Genomic DNA, 21618 nt, shown 5'->3' with positions numbered 1-21618 from the left:
GCCCACAGGAGCAGTAAGGGTGGATTAGAAACACACTTCCTCTGGGATCTGCCAAAAGTGACCACAACTGCAGCTTTAATAATAAATACCAAAAGGGACCCCCCCCCCCCACACACACACACACAGTTTTACCTTCTAGCATTGATGCATTTGGGGTCCAACTTCTTCATTTTTTAAAATCATAAAGCAATTAAATCCATAAATGCAAAATTCAAAATAAAACAGATTCCTGTATGTCTGTTCTGTTGTGGTATAACAAGACAATGCTTAATCCTGCAGAGTGCTGATGAAAACTTGGAGAGAAGTCTGCCTCCAGGCATGGAGGCAGATTGCAAGAACATTAAATAATAAATCTTCACTTGGTGCCAAATTGAAAGAAACATTCATTTGGTTTCATCTGCGGTATGGTAGAGTAGCATCCACATGGGGGCAACATGGGAGACCAATCTCCCTCAGAGAACACCATATTTTACATTTTCTTAGATAAATAATTGATAAATCATGACATACTGACAGTGTTTACGCACGCATATCCTGCTATGTTAGTTTTTTTTGCAGCGAGGAAGAGAGGCAGGTAAGAACAGGAAGAGGAAGTGACTCTAGTGACACCTGCATGGCAGGTACGGCCGTTCCAAAATGCGACATTTTCTGTTCCAAAATACAACAGAGACCCCAAAACAAGGACTCAGTGATGCCATGTGATCTCCAGTTTCCACAAGGGAGCCCCGATCATTACATAAACAGAGTGGGTCTGTGCACAAGTGAGCCAAAACACGAGCTACTTCCTGATTAAAAAGCATTTACAGCCAAAAACACAAGAGACGCGCACAGCAGACGCGGCGCAGAGCGCTCACTACATCAGATGGGGATCCAGCCTCCCAGTAAAGTTCAAACTGTTGACCAGGAGCAACAACAACAGGTGTCACCCCCCCCCCAGCTCTTCCGCACTCGCACTCACCTTTGTGTAATACAACATCCACAGCTCATACAGCTTTTCTTTCGATGCCATTCCGCCGGCCCTGACGTGGTTGCTCATGATCTCCCTTTAACCTCCTCACAGAACCTTAAGCGCTCCTCAGACCCAGGGGTGCTGGAAGTTGTCTCCTGGAGGTGGGGTGACGCGGCGCGCTCCTGCGAGCCATCCCCGTCTATCCAACTCACGCTGCGATCCCCAAACCAGAGTGTTTTCCGCCTCCACGCGCAAAGTTACGAGAACGACGCGCAAAAAAGAAAGAAAGAAAAAAAAACTGTGGTCACGGTGGCGATATAAACACCGCGCGATCAGCGGCGAGACTGCACGAGCGGCAGCAAAAATGCCTGGAAATGCATGCCTGGAGAAACACCCATGTCCGCATCAAGACGAGGCTGGTGCTGTTTGATTCCTATTGGAGAGCGTTCCCACGGAAGCGACACATGCCTTGCGCTCCACGCGAGGATGCAACTCCTGTGGACAAGCTGAGAATGAAAAGTAGATCACAGGAAGGCTGTTTTAAAGAAGACACCATCCTGGCAAATAAACACACAGAGCCTCACACTTATGAACTGCAAACAAATAGTAACAAATATTTTCATATTCATTACATGATCCTGCAAAGATTGTCTAAATTTTGATGAATATACTGTGCATATCCCCCCCAGCAAAAGTAACGAGTTACTTTTACTCAGTTAAATAAGTGACTTTTTGTAAACACTGACTTTTACTTGAATATATTTATTTTTAAAAACTATAACCCCTACTCTACAACAATATAATTAAGTGTTCCATAAACTTCTTTTTTCTTTTGGGAGTGGGGCATTTTGCACTATTTGTTTTTTTTTAATGCAGTGAATGCCTACAAGAAAATGCTACTTTTTATTTGAAAAGTTTTTTCCACCTGATTCCTTAATATAATTTTCTGGACTTTAAAGGTTACTTGTTGCAATTATTATTTTCTTTTTCTTTCCATTTTTTTTGCACCACTATTTTGCCTTGACTAATATGTTATTATCTTTTGCACATTTCACCTATAAATAGGATACAATTTTCATGGCCAAGATTTAAATAATCATTTGTCTTTTGAGTCACGTTGTGACACTTAAGCAACATGTGATCCACATAAAACCAACCACTATACCATAATCGAAAAAGTAGTACCGAGGTTGTTTTGTTGTTATGATTGTTGTTGAGTGGGGGTTTGGATTTTTATAAGCTTTCACTTCTTCCATTCCCCTTTCAAATCTTATTTTCCAAGTCATGTATTGCCTTATATTTTCTTTTTCCAGGTAAATGTTGATTTGATTCCAAATAAACGTGTTACTTGCGAACACAGATCATATCCAAACATGTCTCATACCAGCATAGCTGGATGGGGATCTACTAAAAAAACTATTTTGTGTATAGGATCTTTGTTTAGGTAATTAACCATTAACACAAAGGTCAACTTTTGTGAGTGTTTTTGTTGTTTGCATCTTGGCAACTTCAAAATAAAACAAATAAAAGATGAAAAAAATATATGTATTTTACTTATATTATATAAAGGTTTGTGTTAGATATTTCAGATGGAGAACAATTATGTGCAACACCATTTTTTTCAGCTCTCTTTACTATGCACTGTATTAGGAAAATAGTGAAATCATATCTGCTTTGACTCAAAGAAATATAACCAAGAATTAAAAATTAATAATCACAAGTTTCAAGTTGTCCTCTTTATGACCATCTGCAAGACCTTTTTTTAGAATCGTTATCACAGCTGGGTGTGTCTTCACGCACTAGTGTTATTCATTTATAGGAGAATTGACATGAAGCGTGGAGCAGCTGTATTAATGTGGCCTTCATTCCCAAATAGGACCTGATACTGCAACCGTGAACAAAAAGGATGCTTGACCAGTGCAGTAAGACACCTATTCACTTTAATCATAATGTCATAAGTTGATCTAAAGGTAAAATGCTTATATATAAAGCGTTGGAAACCACAGTTAACAGAAAACAGATAAACCAACGCATTAAAAAAATCTGTTTTCTTTAACCTAATTTTACAGTAGATAATGTAAAATATATCATGAATTGGAATGAGCAAGACTGTAGAAAACTGAAAATATGAAGTCACGTGAACAAAACAGGACAGCTCAATCGATGTGTTCGGCGATTGTTTGTCCCCTACCAGTCCTACTAGAAGATTTCAGATGCAATCGAGTGGCGTGTGGAAACAAACATGGAGCAAAGTGTTGGGTCGCTTCAGGAACAAGCCCTCAAGAGGAAAGAAAGACTCAAAGCACTGAGAGATAAAAAGCTTCACGTAAGTTTCAGGCCTGCTGGCTGTTTCGTTTCTACTAGTTGGACGGAAACGACCACTTTCAGGCTAATGAATGACAGAGATGCTAACATTTAGCTCCAGAATTAGCACACTGAAGCTAACTCTGCTGCTTTTGACTCAATAAATTCATTAATAGACCCCATTTGTGGATTGCTTTAAGTATTTCAAGGCTAATGAGGTACAAAACAAATAATATACAATGTATATCGTGCTTGCTTCCCCCGGAATCGAAACTATATCAAATCAATAAACTCGCTAATTTAACTTGATTTCAGGAACACTTTTTTGGGCTCCACATTTTTTCCCTGACGGCCTCCTTGTTTATCTGTTGTGTAGTTACAGTCAGGCTGTCGATATCTCTTTGACTGAGGGCGCAGACCAGCAGGTTACTGAGATAAGACAAATGACCCTCTTTCTATAGTGACCTCTCACAACAAAAATGTTGTTTCTTCGCCATTTATTCATAAGTGCTGGAAAGAATTGTTTTCTAAGTTATAAATATAAAATCCAATATTTAGAAAACTGCATATAGTCAAGGACTGCAATAAGGATTTTACATTTACAGAAAAAAAATAATATTATGAGAGTTTTTGATAATTGTACATTTCAGTTTCTCTTCAGTGGGTTGTGGAAACAGGCTCTTGGGGGGTGAGGAGGTACTCCCAGATAGCTGGATAACTATAGCCAACGTGATCAGGGAGACAGGTAAGAGTTTACTTGGAGTGTCATCAGGGAAAAAAAGGTTGATAAGGAGACTTGGTGGTGGAATGAGGAGGCGCAGGAGTTTATACAAAGTAAGGGGCTATCTAAGAAGAAGTGGGACACTGAGAGGACTGAGGAGAGGAGACAGGAGTTCAGAGAGATGCAGCAGGTTGGGGTGATGAAGGATGGGAATGGTTATGTATTGACAGGTGTCAGTAGTGTGAATGGAAAGATGGGAAGAATTGATGAGAGGGAATAAAGAATAGAAGAGGTGACTGTTGTGAAGCACGACGTAAGATTAGTAAGGGTGAAGTGACGGGGGCATTAAAGAGGATGAAGAGTAGAAAGACACTTGGTCCTGATGTGATGATATATCTGTGGAGGTATTGAAGTGTCTTGCAGAGATGGCAGTAGAGTTTTGGACTGGGTTGTTAAACAGGATCTTTGGTGGTGAGATGATGCCTGAGGAACTGCGTAGGAGGGTCTAAGAACAGGGTTGTTTAGTTTAGTTAGTTCAGTTTAGAATCTTTCTATTGAATTGTGTGGGTTCATGATCCTTTTGATTTTATGTTTTACCCTACATTTATCTGCACAAAGCCCATCGAGACGACTGTGGTTGTGATTTTGGGCTATACAAATAAAATTGAATTGAATTGAATGGAGGAGAAGTGTGACGCTGCCCATATTTAAGAATAAGGGAGATGTGAAGAGTTGTTGCAGTCACAGATGAATAAAGCTGATGAGCCATACAATGAAGTTATGGGAAAGAGTAGATGAAGCTAGACTTGGAGCAGAAGGGAACATTTGTGAGCAGCAGTTTGGTTTCAGATGCAGTATGTGCTTTGAGGATGATAGAGAAGGTCAGAGGGAGCTACATGTGTCTTTGTAGATCTGGAGAAAGCTTATGACAGGGTGCCCAGAGAGGAACTATGGTAATGTCTGACGAGGTCTTGAGTGACAGAGAAGTGTGTTAGAGGAGTGCAGGACATGTATGAGGGCTTTCAGACAGAGGTGAGATTTACTGTTGGGGTGACAGAGGAGTTCAAGGTGGGGGTGGGATTACATCAGGGATCAGCTCTGAGCCCCTTCCTGTTTGCAATGCTGATGGACAGTGTGACAGATGAGGTTAGACAGGAAGCGCTATGGATTAAAGCCCCATTAGTTGTCATTCACTTAGGTGTGGGAATGTTGCTCTCCGCGTTTGACCCATCCCCTGGGGGAGCGGTGAGCTGCAGACACAGACGCCCAACTCCAACTGGTGTCAAGCAGGGAGGCATTGGGTCCCATTTTTAGAGTCTTTGGTATGATTCGGCCTGGATTTGAACACACAACCCTCCAATTTCAGGGCGGACACTCTACCATAAGGCCACTGAGCTGGATTATGATGTTTGTGGTTGGTATTGGGATTTGTAGTGAGAGCAGGGAACAGGTGAAGGAGAAGCTAGAGGTGGTGGTTTGCTCTGCAAAGGAGAGGAACGAAGGTCAGTTGCAGCTAGATGTTACAGGGAGAAGACATGAAGATGGTGGAGGATTTGAACTATCCAGGGTCAGAGTGTGGAAAAGAAGTGAAGAAGCGAATGCAGGGAGATTGGAATGGGTGGAGAAAAGTATCAGGTGTGATAGAAGAGTTTCAGCTCAAATCTGTGGTGAGACCAGCCATATTGTTCGGCCTAGAGACAGTAGCCTGAGAAAAAGACAGGAAGCAGAGCTGGTGGTAGCCGAGATGAAGATGCTGTTCTTCTCTTTAGTAGTGACAAGGATGGATTGGATCAGGAATGAGTAGATCAGAGGGACAGCGCATGTTGAAGGGTTTTGGAGATAAAGGCAGAGAGGCCAGACTGAGATGGTTTGGACGTGTGTCCAGAGACGGTGAACATAGGATGCTGAGTCCAGAGGAAGACCAAAGAGGTTTATGGATGCAGTGAATGAAGACATAAAGGTAGCTGGTGTTAGAGTAGAGGATGCAGAAGACAGGAGGAGTAGATGGAGAAAGCTGATTCGCTGTGGCCACCCCCAAAGGCAAAAGCTGAAAGGAAGAAAAGGAAGTAAATTTCAGTTTTCTTTTCAGTGGGTTCACAGAGTTTGTTAAACAAATGTTATTCTGCTCCTCCTTTGTCTGTCCTTAGCGTGATTATTCTCAAAGGAAACACTATTCAATGTTCCAGTGGTTGTATCAGAGTGTAAATCAAGACTGAACAACCCTGATCCCCAAGATCTATCATGCTGCATGTTTTTACAGCTCTGTCTGCATTGCTTTCTGCTGATTGAATTAATCTGATGGACTGAACACACCAGATCTGGGTTATCAGCAGTAAGGAGAGCTGGAAAACAAGCAGGGTAGTAGATCTTCAAGACCACGATTGCCCAATCTTAGGCTGAAGTATTGAGTATGATAAAGGATTGTTTACATTCCACAAGTCTGTAGTTGTTGTCCTTCTGTACTTGACATAAAGAATGACTGGCTACCATGAATTGTTGTAACAGGTGGACAGGAAGCTTCCTTAGTAAAATGTGCGATAGGAAGGTTTGAATTGTTCTTTCTGTTTTATGTTTTTCTTTTTCAGATAGTTTAAATCTTGTTTAGAATGTAAGAAAGTACTTCACGTCTTGGTGGGCCACAAGCATACATCCTCTGTTTCCTTCCCAGCCACAAAGCAACATCAGTTTTCTTTTTCAGCTGACCTCAGTGGACTGACTGGTCACGTTTCTAAACTTTATGTAGGTCAGTGTCCGCTGTAATGAAGCAGAAAATGGAAATGACTTATTTGACTTCCAAATTACCGGACAACACGACATTCAGATGTTTTGGTTTTATAGGCAAACCTTGGCCTACATCAGGATCTGCAAAAGCATTCCTCACTTTCTGAACAATATAAATGATGTCATTGTTTAATATGGGATTTTAATGTTAGCCTTGAAAAAGGATTTGTCATGGGAGAATAGAGATTGATGAGGCTGTGAAAAGAAATTATTGCAATGTTTCTAGTGTCTTACAGCCACATAGTCATCGGGGACAAACATTCAGTACTTTATTCTATTTAAATGATCTTATTGATTGACTGTGTGGTTATATTTTCTTTAGGGACATGAGCAGGAGGATGGGGAGCCAGAGAACAAGAAGGCGGCACTGGAGGAGACCGCTGAAGACAAGCACAGGTGCCTTATATATTTGTTTTTCTAAGAGTGCGTCATCGTTTGCACATTGTTTTTTGTGTGTGCTCATTAACCTTCTCAACTTCTGTGTTGTGTTCTTTTGTGGATTGCAAAAAAAAGAAGGAGCTGAAACTTATCTGGAAGTGCATCATGGGGGCATTTATGTCCTCTTTTATCATCAGCACGACCAGTGCATGTCCCAGTGCAGGTTGGGGGACTTTTGTGTTTACACTGGGCTGGACTACAGCCCGCTGCTGTTAAGCCGCTCAAATATCCTGCCGCTTTCTCAACTCTGTGTTAGTTTGGGAGGGAGCACCCATCTTTCCTGTCCTACAGGACCTTTTTTCCATTGTTTATATTTAATGACTGCACTGACAGGGAGTGCTGTCATTTTTTTTCCTCCAGTCCAACAAGACGGAGCTCTCTTATGATGATGAAAATAGCTGCAGGGTGTAGACACTTCGAGTGTCAGTTGTAGCCTTCCTTCTGTTCTGTAGACAGTAGCATTAGGATGCAGGCAGGTGTGAGTGTAATGTATCTCCTGTTTGGCATGAAAATTTAAGAGGGGGGATCACATTTCTTAAACCAACAGCTTAAACTGTCCCCCAGTGGCTCCTCTTTAACCCAGTCAATATATAAAGGCACACTCCAATGTTTTTGGTATTTTTAATATGTTCTATTTTTCTGATGATGGATGGCATATGTAAAGAACATTAAGCTCAAAATTGCCTTTCTAAGTATTTCTTTATTGAAATCATTTGTGAATCAGGAGCAGACCCAAAGAAATGGTGTTTGTAAAAGATCTCTGCAGAAAAGCCCGATTGACCTGTCGCACTGTGGGGGTCCAGAAAGCTTTTAACATTTTTAGACTGCCAGAAGGTTAAAAAGAACTCTTAAAAATACTGATTGAAATAAGCTTCGTGAGCCACAGAAATATTCTAAACTGCGTACAACATACCATGCAGAAAAGCTCAGGGTGATTTTTATTTTTATTTTTTTCCACGGGGAGGACGGGGCTGGGAGCTCGATGGGACTGTAAGCATTTGAGCGTTGGCCTGCACCTCTCGAACAACAGTCAGCTCCAAACATGCAGACAGGGCCACACTGAATTCATCACAGGTTTGCTTGCAAGTGGAAATGTGTAAACACACTCCAAAGGTTTGGAAGCATTAAACCAAGAGACTGAGGAGAAGACAAACCTGTAAAGGCAGACAATTTACAAGCACTGACTTTTTTTTATTGTGGCCGTTTCATGTTCCCCGCAGTTTTGACATTTAAAATCGAGATGTTCTTTTGTACTTTAGACGATTACTTGATAATCAGTCATTTGAGATGGTTTAAATAAAATGTAGTTAAAATTTTGATACTGGGAACCTCCGGACATTCTCCCTCACTTCAGAACTTTTTCCTCCCCATTTCCTTTATATTCAATTGCCTAATATAGTTTAAGTGTGCTATGTTCTGGCTTCCTACCAACAAAAATGCTTTTTTTTTTAAATGTATTTTTATGATCGTTCTAACCATCTCTGTGTGAGAATATTACATTTATGAACGTTTAATGTATTTCCTTGTTGTTATTGGTTACCGTTTCACACAAAAAACTGTATCCTCCTCACTTTCTAACTTATTTAATTATCTTTTTACAGATTCTTGATTTATTTATATCTTGACTATGCAAAAAAAGAAAAGAAAGTCCTCTTCATAAGTGATGCAGTGGAGTCGTTTTGCCCCTGAGGACTAGCTCCTTTCAGCTTGCAGAGCAAAGACCAGCACAAATGTTTTAACTTGGATGCAGACGTCACTGTTTTTTCTGTCCATTCCCTTACAAGGCAGTTTTTCTGTCTGACAAAAAGAAAGGAATGATAATATCAAGAGGGTACCGTCTTAAGCTTCAGTGCAAATCCCAGTTAAGCACAGAACAGCTGATAAGCCCCTCTGTCTGTGCAAGTAGGTAATAATTTACCTCTACTGGGGTTATCTGACGATATCTGCTGCTTGGAGCTTACAGAAGATTCCTGTGTTTAGTTGAGGTGAGAAGAATTCCTCAGCTGTTTGCTACGTTCCAATCTGAGCCCCAAACCAGGTGGAACATGTTAATCAGTTGAGTTCATGGGGATAAAAGAGGACATTGTGCTCAGCCTCTTTTTAGACTGAGAGTGCAGCTGTGAAGGAATTGCAGATGGTCGTTGATGCTGCTCGATCTGTGACTGTATTTCCCTACACTGCCACCTACTGGAGGAGCAGTGTGCACACCAGGAAAATGACAACTTGGAGGTGATTCTGTTTCTGTCCCCAGGGAGCTGAAATTGAGAAATTACACCCCAGAGGATGATGAGTTGAAAGTGAGGAAGGTGCCCACAGCCAAGCCTGCATCCGGTGAGACCTCTGCAATTTTGTAACTGAAAGAAGCGGGTCATTTTTGATCATTTTTATTTATCCATTTCTGTTTGCAGTGGAAGAAAAGGTGAAGGATCAGTTGGAGGCGGCTAACCCAGAGCCCATCATTGAAGAAGTGGTCAGTGCCGACGCTAATCTGAGCATCTTCACCTCTAAATCAGCATCTTTAGGAGTTTTTCATTCATTTCTTTGCCTTTCCCTCAGGATTTGGCTAATCTTGCTCCAAGAAAGCCAGACTGGTAATTTTTATTTTCTACTGAGGTTTTATCGAAACGTTTTATTACCAGAAGCAGTTCAGTTACAGAGTTTATCTTTGACTCTTGACTTCAGGGATTTAAAGCGGGATGTCGCAAAGAAACTGGAGAAGTTGGAGAGGAGAACGCAGAGGGCGATTGCCGAGCTCATCCGTCAGTATCTTCCTCATCACCCTGTCTGTCTTTACCACAAAGCCTTCAAATGGCTGCAGAGATAATTGCATTACTTATTGGGCTAATTACTTCGGGCCACCCACTCTATGAAGGTTTGAAGCTGTCTGATAACATTAGTGATGCAAGTCTTCAGTGTTGAATGATCTACTTTCTAGAAATAGCTTCAAACTCCCTAGAGTGGAAAAACGTTAGGAAACGGAGATGATGACCTAATTTGAAGGTATTCGAGAATTAAAGAAGTATTTGTTCATTAATATCCATTAGTTGTCAATTAATGTGTTTGCAAACAAATATAAACAGAAGACATCATTTATTTTGAAAATCTTTGCTGTTTTTGCATCATTTTCTTTGTGGACTCAGGTCATGGTAAAAAAAAAAACCCTGAAAAGTCTCAACTTGCGCGTAAACAGTTAAACATTTGAGCTTGTTTTCTGAAAAAAACAAATGTAGGTGATCGTCTCCGAGGCAGCGAGGAGGAACTGGCTGGAGCGGTGGGAGCAGTCGGACTGGAGGAGGGGGACTCGGAGTGAAAATGGGACGTTTACAGAGACAGAGGGCGTCCTCAGAGGAAGCAGCAGCTGCTTTCATGCAGGAAGTTCCTGTCAGGATTCGCCACAAGTCAAGAGTTATTATATAGAAATAAGGTGTTCTGTATATTTGTGTGTTACTGCAATCAGTTCTGTTATCATTTTTTAACATTTAAAGTAAAAATTGTTTTTTCAGACTTGTGTTGTTTTACTGAAAACTATCGGGATATTTTGGCCAAAAGAAGTATCAATGAAAAGCAAAATTTAGTTGCCATCTTTTTTTCTTTTTTTTTTTAATCAGTGAATATTCAGACAAAAAGCACTTTTCAAAACCCATATTTATTGATAAAATTACCTGAAGATTCACTATTATCTTTAGTGACTCTAAGCACTCAAGTTAGTTGATGCGACATCAACGTGTTGCTACATTATAGTCAAAACTGTCTTTAAAGCGCTGATAAATCAATGAACAAAATAGAACCCATAAACAGTATTTGGTATGAACTTCACTAGTGAACTCTATTACAAGCATTTGAGCTGAAATGGTACGTTCCTTTTACAATAAAGTGCCTCTTCAGTGAAAACTCCCCTCATCTTGAAGGAGCGTACTGCACAGCTCGGGACATAAAGGCCACCCGCTCCTTCCACAACAGATTCCTGCCACAAAAGGCAAACGCTCTAAAGAGAAAAAGGCTGCAAAAATCTGACATAAATTAGCAGCTTGTACTTCAGCTACTCCCACACACTACAACCTTTGGATATACATCACTTTTGGGATGAAGATTACAAACTACAGACATTTACAACAGGATGAGTAACTCAGCATGAACTGAAGTGTTGATATCCTGATGAGAATTTCTCTGTTCATTAGCCAGACTGGAAGAAGAACGAGGCCATTGGAAGATACCAACTCCTCCATGCAGACTGAGGAAAGATTAAGAATTATGGCGACAGAAGTGGATGATTATGATGGAGTTTTGTGTTCGGGTGTCAGCAACAGCTGCACATTTAGCCCTTGATCAGGATTGCTGCAGAGCTTTGAGGGTTATTCTAGTATTGGAACTGGCTGGTCGGTTGGATGATGATCAGGCAGACTCCAGATGATTCAGTCACACTGTCCCACACCAGATTCAATCTTCCTGGCTGCAGGACCTAGTTCCACCTTGCACACCCTCTGAGCAAACTTTAGAGAGCACAGTGTTTCTCCGACGTTACTCTCCAGAGCAGAAACCTTGGTAAACAAAAAACATCCGGCTCAGTAATTTGCGTTTAATGAACCAAAGTTCATAAAGGGCTGGAGAAGTAATCTCACCTGGACCACCATGACCGTTTTGCTGCCTTTGCCCAGGGAGTCTTGCAATAAGTAGGTGAGGCGAGAGTTCCTGAAGGGGACGTGAGTCTGTCGAGCACGGAGAGCCTGAATGACATCCCCCAAAGCCAGCAGTGAGCGGTTGATATTTTGGGCTTCTTTCAGCCTTTCTCCCTCGGCCCCAGATTTCCACACCCTCTCCGAGCCTGCCAGGTCCACCAGGTTCAATTTGCCTGCAGACAAGAGCGGACTCAGTCACAGACAGTTGTTGCTAGCCTCCTCTCCTGTTTTCCTTCCTATTTCCCAGTGATACCTATGAGGTACAAGTCTGACATTGGTGCTCTGTTTCCAAAATAAGAAAAAGCGAGGGAGACTGACCGGTGGTTTTGGAGCCTGTGGCGAGGTCAGTGCCCTGAACAGTGATGCAGAGCAGAGCATGGGAGCGAGAGCTGTGCTGGTTCATCTGAGTGCCGAAGGTGATCCTGTTTCGTCGAGCTGTGGCTAAAATCTTCATGGGCATAAAATCAGTGAGCAGGAATTAAGTCTGCATCCTTTTTTCACTGTTTAAACTGATGATTAAAAAAACTCTGATACCTTTTTGATGTGCTGAAAACTATTGACCTCTATAACTCTGAGGCCAGGCACATGCAGCTGTCCTGTTCCATCGGGGTTGATCTTTATGTCCAGTTTCTCTCCATCCTTACTTAGCAGGTCTCTAAAATAGGAACAAGAAGAACACAATTTGTTGGCAACCCTGAAAAAAAACACCAGCTTTATGCAAAAGCAGCTAAAGTACCTCAACACCTCGTTGTAGATCTCCACAGAGCTGACGGAGACATTGTAAGACCACATGTCCTTCCTCTCCTCGATCTCATGAAAGAGATGTTTCAGAGCTCGCTGGTTAATTCCAGGGTTTTCCACGGTGCCCTGAAATGCAGTGCTTCAATACGTAAAAAAGATGTATACACGAACATTTCAAATACAGATAAAAAAAATCATAACAACTCCATTTGTCAATCATTACATTAAATGCATTTAGTGTTTCATGTCTGTGTACTGTGTTTAGAAGTGCAAATATGTCTATTTATGATTAGGAGTAGTTATGTCAAGAAGACAGTCTCAGCTTTATTAAATATCTTTATTTCCCAATCAATTAATTATGTCATATTTTAACAAGGTTGGATACATCAATGTTTTTGGTTCTTTTATTACTTGGTTATTATTACTTGAAATAATCCAACAAACCAACCACTAAATAAAATGCACTGTTAAGCATGGCAACTCCAAAAGGTAATATTCATTTTTACAACAACAACAAAAAAGAAAAATTCTATGTGCAAAATGGAATCTATTTAGATTTTATTGTGATAAAATGGGATTAAATGATTATGCTTGCCTCACTCAAACCTAAAAAAAATACAATAACCTTTTCATTGGAAGTTCTTTTCTCCGTAATATTCATTTGTCCATGATATTGAAACTCCAAATTTTAAAATGCTAAAAGATTATTGAATACATATTTTTAAATTAATCTAGAGACAAATAAATAGTCCTGTTCTTAATACTTCATGGGATTTTTTAATCACTTTGTGAGCCAGCGTACCTCCATAGTGTGGGTTTTTCCAGAACCAGTTTGTCCATATGCAAATATGCAGACATGGTATCCATCAATGCTTGACGTCACAAGAGGCTCAATCTCCTGAAAGATCTAATTTAAAAAAAAAAAAAATTATAAAAATAGCAGTCTGGAAAAAGTATCCTCCTCTTCTCTTACCTCTTCCTGAGTGGCCTGTGGTTGGAAGACCTTGTCTAGCTCAAAGACACGACCCTTTCCTTTTGTTAACACAGTCAGAGAGGATTCATTGTTGGGGTCTATGGCAACGACCACAGACTGGCCCTCCTCATGCTGATCCTCCTTCAGCACAGGCTTCACGCGACACAAAACGCGAATGTTGCCTGAAACAGCAACATGTCTTAGTCAGTGACAGAGCATCCTCACTGAAGCCATCTCCATCATTCTGTGTGTGCACCTTTGAGCTCCACCAGCTGCTCGTGGTACTTCCTGCGCAGTGCAACCTCTTTTCTGTACTTCTCCAGAAGATCTTTGTTGGCTTCAGACATTTGGTTAATGGCAGCTGCAATCTGAAAATGGAAAAAGACGTCTTAGAACTTTGCTCATCATGTTCGTTTAATAAGCTCAACCTTCAAGGTTTGCGTGAAGTTACACACCTGCTTTTTCGCTTCATTGATGGCGCTTCCATAAAACTCTGAGAAGTTTCGAACTTGGCTCCTCAGACTGGCGTAATCCGTCTTCATGGAGCGTAAAGTTGGAGGGAGTGCTGTGAGACGCTTCTGTAAAGCTGGAAAAAAAGGAACTGACACCTTAACCCTAATTCTCCTTTCCGAATGTCTTTGTTGGAAATTTAGCTGTTGTCCTTCAAAACATGAGATGTTTTTGTGAAGCACCAGATGACAATCTCATCCAAAAACAAGAGCATTTTGCTTTCTGAAATTCATCTGAAAACGTCAGGCGGTGATTTAGCGTACTCACTGAAGAATTGATCCTGCAGGTTCTGAAAGTGGTCTGCTGAGCAGCTGGCAGCAGCTCTCACTGCTTCCTCCTTCCTCTCCTCCAAATGTCCAATTTCTTTCAACAGTTCCTCCCTCAGTTTGGTGATTTCTCTCTCATATGCTGCGATCTGTGAAGGTTTAAGCACAGCAGCTTATCACTCCCACTGTCTCAGTGTGCAGCTTCAGTTCAGCAATCACTTCTTTCAATAAAATTGATCAAGGTTGCACATTGGTTGCTCGCAAAACATTTGGTCTCCTTTTCTTTTGTGATTTTTTCTCTTAAGAAGAAATGAAGCTATACTCAGTGCTAAAATCCAGATTTCTAAAGTCTGAGTGGTCAGCAGTAAAATGTACATGAGTTAATAAGCTTTTTTTCTGCACAATTTGAACTAAAACACAAGAAATCGAACACGCAAGTTAATAAAAAAGGTGTTTCTAGATGCAGAGAAGTTCTTTTCGTTTTGTTCTACCTTGTGCTGCAGATTGCAGCTGTACTCATCAGACTTTCGGATTTGCTCTTCCAGCTGCCTGCAGTGCTCGTTCTGATTGGACAGCCTTTCAGCCAATACCTCGTTCCTCTGTCTGGCTTTATTCAGCTGCTTCACTGTTGCTGCTGATTCCACCTCCACAGTCTGAGTCACATACTGGCAGAAGGGGATAGAAATCCAAATACAGAGGCTTTATCTCCCAAGGATAAAAACGGAGGTTGTTATTCCACTGCAAATACAGCAAGGGATGGCAAACTTCACTGCTGCTGACTGATGTTTCTCAAATGCCTCTTTTCAAACCACCTTCAAATATCCTGTAGCATGGTTTACCTTTACAACAGGCTCCTTTCCCTTCTCTCTGTCCAGCTCCAGCTGCAGCTCCCTCATTCTGTCCTCTCGTTTCCTCAGCTCCTCCGCTCTTCTCCACTCACTCTGCTCACTCCTTCTCTCCAGTTGTGAAACTTGCTCGGCACGTTGCTGCAGGGAGCTCTCTAGCTGCTGCACTCTGCTGCGGAGATTCTCATTTTCCTGCCACACAAAGTTAGCCGCTGGTATGAGTAAATCTGTGTTCATCAACACGTGTTCGATGCCGCTTACCTTGATGAGCATGTTGCTGGACTGGGAAGGGATGGTGGAGAGCTGCTGCAGGAGGCCCTGTGTCACGCTCAGGCTCTGCTTCAAGCTCTCGTTCTCTGCTGACAGACACAGCACTCGCTTCTCTGAGTCTGTGGCGCCCTGACAAGAAACATACGACTCAGCTCCAGAGCATCAATTGGAGGTAAATCAAGAATAGCCACCTCGTGTAAATTCCTCAGCCGTCTGTTATCCACACCAGTACTTTTGGATTAGTTGGAGTGACAGCTTTGCTGAGGACACAGACAAACCCTGAACTAGTGATACAATGAAGGCCTTGAAGGACTCACTGTTGCTGTTCTCAGTCGTGACAGCTCCTCTTCACGCTCCTCAATGCAGCTCTTCAGCTCATCAATCTGAGAAGAATTTAGATAACCCCTTTTTTTCATATATCGTTATCAGTATTTACTGTTCTGTACTTATTACATTACATATAATAGAACTTGGAATCATCCAACTCTTTCTGAAAATTCTAATCAAGAAGAATCTGGCGAAATAACAGCAAAATAAACATTTGAACATTGGCATTCATGGATTGAAACATAAATATTTAAGTCTTGCTGTCTGATTGTTGTGCGTTCCTGTGTGTCAGTAATGACCGACTGAGGCTGCAGATGCTTACCTGCTGTTGAAAGGCTCGTATGTGCGAGTGTCTGTCTTGTTCTTTTTGCTCCAGTTGTGAGTGCAGCAGATGCAGTTCTCCTCTCAGTTTACTCCTCTCACCCTGCAGGCCATAAAGAGACTCCACCAGCCTGTGAACCCCAGCCGGTGTCCCAATGTTACTGCTCGACTCACCTGGGGAGGGGGCAAAAGACAAAAACTTCTTTTTACACACATCCTAGGTGAAAATTTATTTTAAAGTTCAAAGCTTTGAGATCCCTTTTATAATTTGCCAAATCAAACTTGAAAGCTTGCAAGCAGACAAATGGGAATTGAATTATGTCTAAGCACAAAGCCTAAATAAATCAGAGACAATGTATGTGCATGGATAAAATACTTCAATATCTGAAAAAAGAAAGAAAATGGATGAGAACGTTTATTTCATCAAAAAGAAAATGTCTAAATGTTAAAAAGAAATAAATTATTGAACAAATTGCCCTTTCTAACTGCACATTGTTTTGCAGAGTCACGCTGGTCATCACCCCTGAAAACAATCCAAATCTTGTTTTAGAAGGTCTTGAACTAAAACTATTCTTAGCTGCACGTGTAAGTGCATCTGCTGCATAGAAAACAGGACTCAGAGACATGTTTAATTCATCTCAGGGAAAAGCACAGTCACAGTGTGCCGAATATTCTCATCACACTTTCATGAATCCTTATACAGCTGTGGGAATCTCAGCTTGAATGTTCCCACAGAAATGTCTTTTAGGGGTCCTTATGTATGCAATCAAACACATTACCATGCCACCTTGAGGGTGCATCATGTCAGCATTCAGAGACCTGTCACAGACCTCCTGCACCTGGGTAACAAGATTACTACAAGAAAAGTAAACAGCCATGCTCTAGTTTTGTTGATAGTTTCCACTTCGGGGTCAAGTCTGGTCAAATGTGACACAGAACAGAACAAACATGAAACTTTGAGGTCCACAGGGCTGTGCAGTGTTAGCCTGCTGTCTGTCTGTGACATCAGAAAGCTAAATGAAACCACCCTAAGCAGTTTGCTCTGCAGCTGATTCAATTTGTCAATCAAAGGGTGAACAGTGTGTTCCCAGCTCTAAACTAAGCAAAAATAAAAGCAAGAATAACTAGTATGCACGATTTCACCAATACTCCATGCAGTTTCCATACAAAATGTTTTAAGCCTTTAGAGACTTTGTCTGCTCACATTTTTAAGCTGGACTGCAACGTGCATGACTCTCCATCACTGTTTCTATTGCATGAAATTGTTAATATTCATCTATTAAAACAGCAGAAGACATTTTTTGTTCTTTTTTTTATCTGTGAGATTATTATGATAACCAGAAATCTGTGTTCGGGGCCTCGCTAATCTGAGTGCCATTTCTAAGGCAGCTGCTTAACATCTACTTTCTCACCTCTTTTTGCTCCCCACCTTCATTTTTCTCACCCCCCCTCTCTTACCCTCACTTAAAGGGCTGGGGCTCTGCTGCTGGCTGACAGCCTCCTCCAGGCTGCTTATGATGTTGTTCTTGTCTCGGAGGCGCTGGCGATACGAGGACCGTAGGGCCTTCATCTGACGTCTGTGCTGAACACGGTGCCTCTTCAGCTGAACTCGGTATTGATCAGCTTGCTGCTGCAGCTGCTGGAAATGGGAGTACTGCTCCAAAAAACTCAGCAAGTGGGACATCACGGCCACCAGGGGAGACTCCGTCAGCGATGTGGTCTAGAGGCAGGCAAATAAAGTTGAACAGGAATCCAGAAAGCTGAGATTATAGAGCTAACACACGCTTCAGTACCTGAAGCGGGGGGGTCCTCCTCTTCTCAGCCTCTTGCTTGAAAGACAAAAAGGCAGCTAGAGGAGTACACGCCGGTTTGACCAAGTCATCCTCCTCATCCTCATCGCTCAGTTCATCACCGTCACTGCTGCTGCCTGCACAACATCAAATGAACAAAGAACAATGCAGCCAATAAACTCAAAAAGTAAAAGAAATGTACATTTTTTCTATTTGACTCACTTGATTCACTTAAATGAGCACAAGCTTTCTTTCCCATTCTGGGGGTGTGGCCATCACTTCTCTTGCTCCTTGTTTCCATGGTAACAGGTCCTGGCTCCTGAGCACATCATTGCATGCAAGGGTCAACGGCAACAGAGACACCCAAAATAAGCTTTGCAAACACAGACATGCACATGCTTGCAAACAATTGCAGTTTTCTGTAAGGATGCCAGCCATGTAAACAAGAAATAAATGAAAATAAACGTTTTTATTTTAAAGCTGACATTACACATACGTCTGGGGAAGCATCGTGTTCCCCCTGCAAGGTTTCCTCCTCCTCTTTTTTAAAGACGGTGTAGAAGATGTAGACTAAAAGGGAGTAAAAGGCATACATCTTCACGCTGTCCAGTCTCACCTGTCAACGACAAACCTTTTAGAACAATAAAGAGGCACAACTGTCACACTTGTGTCAAATGTCTCGGTAAGAAATGCAGTGGTTATAAAATACAGGCTGACAATGAATCATGACAGCTCAAGAGTTCACTCTGGTTTAAAAACTGTTTTCGGTTTTTAGTCACCTCCAGAATTTGCTTTCTTCTTTAAGTTTTTTTTACCTTAAATGATGTCTTTTGTTCGGTGGCAGTCAGTCCATGCAGCCATTCTGAGGTTGCTGCCACGCTCCATCTGTGGCGTTAGGTTTGCAGCCGTTGTTCTCAGAGCTGCAGCAGCATCGCTGCACTGCTCCGTTTATTCCATATCCTCTCTCCTCCCTCTGTTCCTTGTCTCCACACTGCTCCATCCACAGGCAGCAGCTGCAGGGAGCATGCTCAGTGCGGTTTCCTCGTACTGCTGCAGGGATGTTGTGATAGATTAGACTGACATGGAGACCGACGGAGGTGAAGAAATGAAGCTGATACCACAGCAAGAGCCTGGTGATGGATGAAAAGCAGCAAGTCTTAAATCTTCCTAAAAAGCAAAATGCAACATAAAATAATCATAAAAACAATGTATTTCTTTACCATTGGCATTTACCAAAATCTACTCAAAATATCCAAATTATTTTTTTGTTTGCTTTGTTCTTACTCTTGATTAAGGTTGTGTTGGATTTGTTTTATATTAACAGTAGAACAAAAAAAATAGCAAAAGATCAAGTAGGAATCTGAAAACTCAAACATGTTTGCTGAAGTGAAAAGCATCAAAGATCAGCTTTGAGGTTTAACAGAACTATTTCCAAAAGCTGGAGCAGAGCCAGAGATACTTGCTGATTTACTGCAATGAACCAAAGGAGGAATTTGTCCGCATTCACACTCCTGAAATCCTCAGAGACCATCTGCAGCATCCCCTCCAATCATCTGTAAAAAGAATATCGAGGGCCCTACAAGACAAGGGCTCTAGTGGGGATGATAAAGAACTAAACTAATTTAAGCTGTGGTAAGTTAAAAGGTTAGATCACTGGGTTTAAGCAGAATGTTGGTGAATAAACATGTCAAACAGCTGAAAAAAATGCTGTGTTCAGTGATTATGCTGAGACTGCAGAGCAAAAGTTTCAGCTTTAATAAGCAGGAAATAAAATTACCACAAAGAAATGTGCAACGCTTCCTGTGCCACTTTATTTGGAATGAAATATTTGACATTTAAGTCAACACACAAGTCATTTGTTCAAAGCAATCCAACTAAAATTTATTAGTGTTTTCCCTGCTGAATCATCTCAAAGCTAATGTGTTTGCTCACAGGTTTCTCACTTCCTGCTTTCTATTAATCCATAAACACTGCAAAATGTAAACCTTAAGAAAGGAAAAAAAGGCCCTTGTTTCAATAAAAAAAGTTGTGTAATACACCACGGATTCTTTTGCAGACTCTTTTGATGGGATTCTATGTAGTCCTAATTGAATTGTACTCTTCCAATTATGTGTTTTGCTGGTGATTCTTCATTCTTCAAGGTCTTATGAAGTGGTCACCCTGGTAACTGAGGTGTAATCAGCCACTCCACCAATCTGGAGGTGGTTCATACTCTGTGGTTTTCTGCCTGTTTATGACATATGATTTTTTCTCTTCCTTTTGTGCTGACTAAGGGGTTCACCTTACCTGTCAAGGATCATCATCCTGCTGTAATGCCTCTTTATCATTACAGTTAGCATTTCCTTTACATTAATAAACCCTTGTTGAATTCTACTAATTGGCACATCATTAAATGTTTAGCTTATGTCTTAATTTTGGGAAAATGTTCACCATTTTTAAGACAAAGGAGATTAAAGTTCCTCGGTTATTTGTTGTGTAAAAATGTCCCTTCATGGCTAACAGAAAAATTGCAAACCCCCTAATTTGTGACGTTATCAAATAGTTAAATATTTGGTATTAAAGGATTTTCTGAATAAATGTTAGACATTTTTCCTGTTAAGTTCTTAGCTCTGTGCAAAAACATGGAGTTTCTCCGGTTCAAATGTTAAATCGATCACTAATGTCCAACAGAAACTGTCCCAGAGCTCGTGTGGACGCCCAGCAGCCCACTGACAGCAAAGCGTTTAAAAGCCACTTCACGAGTCCTTCTGTCGCAGCTGGAGACACAAGTGGAGCAGCAACAGTGGTTTCTACCTGCTGCTCCATGAGTAATGGCAAACTGAGGGCTACACCTCCTACAGCACCCAAAACATTACCAGCAAACAGACACACCATCAGGCAGCAGGACAGAGACGACAGACCCAGGCAGCGAGTCAACACAGTTAGAGTTTCAGCCGACAGCCAGTCTGAGAGTCCCAGTAGCAGACAGGAGCCAATCAGGAGGGTCCATGCGGTGCCGTGATCCTCGCTGAGCCACAGGAATTCAAAAGCAACCAGCACTGGTGCCAGCACCTCCCCAGCCCAAGTGGCTTGCTTTTTGAGAGAGGCCAGGTGTGAGCTTGAAGGCAGGAGGACCCAAAGCGTGGCAGAGAGACCAAGCAGGAAGAGGCCTATTGAGGGGCCCCTGTGATCCTGCAGAACATGAGATTATAGTCTGTTTAATATATTGAGAATTTGTGACCATACTCTTAAAGGGAAAACATAAACACACTGATGTTGACGAAGGCAAGCATAATCAATTTTATAAAAGATTACTTTTTAGTAGCTGGTGTATTATAAAAAAAAGCCTCATCTTTATTGAAGTATACTCTGTTTATCAAAAAGCATTCTACAAGTTTTAAATATAAAATAAGAGACGAACCTTGAAGAGTTTGCGTGAAAAGTATAAAGCTGTGGTGGACAGAATGATGTTACTACAACATGCCATCCACTCTGTTGACGCCATTCAGGAAAGCGCGCCGGAACACAAACCTGCAAACACACCGGAACTAAAGTGACAATATTTTTACTTAAAGTTCAAATGAAACTACTGACGCTGCCCCTTTTTATAACTGGACTGAACAGAAAGACTAAACTTTGGGGCAAGGAGGAGCAGAACAATGTTTGTGTTCACACGTGACAGAATGTCTTCAGAGCACTGCGCATGCTCCAAAGGAGGCGTTCAAAG

At 41.5% G+C, this 21618-nt stretch overlaps 3 protein-coding genes and 1 long non-coding RNA gene across 7 annotated transcripts in view; 1 reads left to right on the top strand and 3 right to left on the bottom strand.

Annotated features, from left to right (window-relative positions):
* Positions 1-1297, bottom strand: part of nbeal2 (neurobeachin-like 2) — a 36106-nt gene extending 34809 nt beyond the window's left edge. For 2 of the 3 annotated variants that reach the window (XM_011485200.4, XM_020710151.3), the window contains exon 1: positions 959-1297. In XM_011485200.4, coding sequence (XP_011483502.1) covers positions 959-1036 — 78 coding nt within the window. In that variant the 5' untranslated portion in view covers positions 1037-1297. The remainder of the gene's footprint in view (positions 1-958) is intronic. The other variant, XM_011485201.4, reaches the window with a different exon arrangement.
* A 1544-nt stretch (positions 1298-2841) lies between these two features.
* Positions 2842-10697, top strand: ccdc12 (coiled-coil domain containing 12). The gene is made up of 8 exons (XM_020710149.3): positions 2842-2871; positions 3144-3275; positions 7078-7151; positions 9445-9524; positions 9602-9663; positions 9750-9784; positions 9876-9952; positions 10424-10697. The coding sequence occupies exons 2-8, from the start codon at positions 3192-3194 to the stop codon at positions 10501-10503; spliced, it is 492 nt and encodes a 163-aa protein (XP_020565808.1). The 5' UTR covers positions 2842-2871; positions 3144-3191; the 3' UTR covers positions 10504-10697.
* Positions 10698-10820: 123 nt separating this feature from the next.
* si:ch211-257p13.3 (kinesin-like protein KIFC3) lies at positions 10821-18929 on the bottom strand. 2 transcript variants are annotated; one of them, XM_004078096.5, is made up of 20 exons: positions 18728-18929; positions 18409-18528; positions 18135-18231; positions 17916-18049; positions 17581-17842; positions 16124-16296; positions 15792-15857; positions 15466-15603; positions 15199-15396; positions 14851-15024; positions 14361-14508; positions 14039-14169; positions 13840-13951; positions 13584-13765; positions 13413-13517; positions 12606-12736; positions 12404-12524; positions 12188-12317; positions 11813-12042; positions 10821-11731 (listed from the first exon to the last, which is right to left on the bottom strand). In XM_004078096.5, exons 2-20 carry the CDS (start codon positions 18505-18507, stop codon positions 11606-11608), a joined length of 2757 nt encoding a protein of 918 aa, XP_004078144.1. In that variant the 5' UTR covers positions 18508-18528; positions 18728-18929; the 3' UTR covers positions 10821-11605. The 2 variants fall into 2 exon arrangements, with proteins under 2 accessions (XP_004078144.1, XP_020565805.1); XM_020710146.3 differs by lacking the exon at positions 18409-18528 and having other exon boundaries at positions 18728-18866.
* A 769-nt stretch (positions 18930-19698) lies between these two features.
* Positions 19699-21607, bottom strand: LOC101162471 (uncharacterized). The gene is made up of 2 exons (XR_013648331.1): positions 21313-21607; positions 19699-21083 (listed from the first exon to the last, which is right to left on the bottom strand). It is a non-coding gene; the product is annotated as an uncharacterized LOC101162471 (long non-coding RNA).
* Between the last annotated feature and the right edge of the window lie 11 nt (positions 21608-21618).

This window comes from Oryzias latipes, chromosome 16 (assembly GCF_053564925.1).
Source record: "Oryzias latipes strain Hd-rR chromosome 16, Olatipes_Hd-rR_3.1".
In the NCBI taxonomy this organism is placed as follows: domain Eukaryota; kingdom Metazoa; phylum Chordata; class Actinopteri; order Beloniformes; family Adrianichthyidae; genus Oryzias; species Oryzias latipes.
Note: the sequence above shows the minus strand (reverse complement) of the source record. Positions and strands in the feature narration are given on the sequence as shown.

What these genes read in the sequence shown, in the direction of transcription:
- ccdc12 (XM_020710149.3), top strand. Translation starts at nt 3,192, where the DNA reads ATGGAGCAAAGTGTTGGGTCGCTTCAGGAACAAGCCCTCAAGAGGAAA. An exon ending in TGAGAGATAAAAAGCTTCAC is followed by an intron (nt 3,276 to 7,077) that starts GTAAGTTTCAGG and finishes TATTTTCTTTAG; the next exon opens with GGACATGAGCAGGAGGATGG. An exon ending in GCTCCAAGAAAGCCAGACTG is followed by an intron (nt 9,785 to 9,875) that starts GTAATTTTTATT and finishes TCTTGACTTCAG; the next exon opens with GGATTTAAAGCGGGATGTCG.
- si:ch211-257p13.3 (XM_004078096.5), bottom strand. Translation starts at nt 18,507, where the DNA reads ATGTATGCCTTTTACTCCCTTTTAGTCTACATCTTCTACACCGTCTTT. An exon ending in GGAGGACCCCCCCGCTTCAG is followed by an intron (nt 17,843 to 17,915) that starts GTACTGAAGCGT and finishes GCCTGCCTCTAG; the next exon opens with ACCACATCGCTGACGGAGTC. An exon ending in GTTTTCAGCACATCAAAAAG is followed by an intron (nt 12,318 to 12,403) that starts GTATCAGAGTTT and finishes ATGCCCATGAAG; the next exon opens with ATTTTAGCCACAGCTCGACG.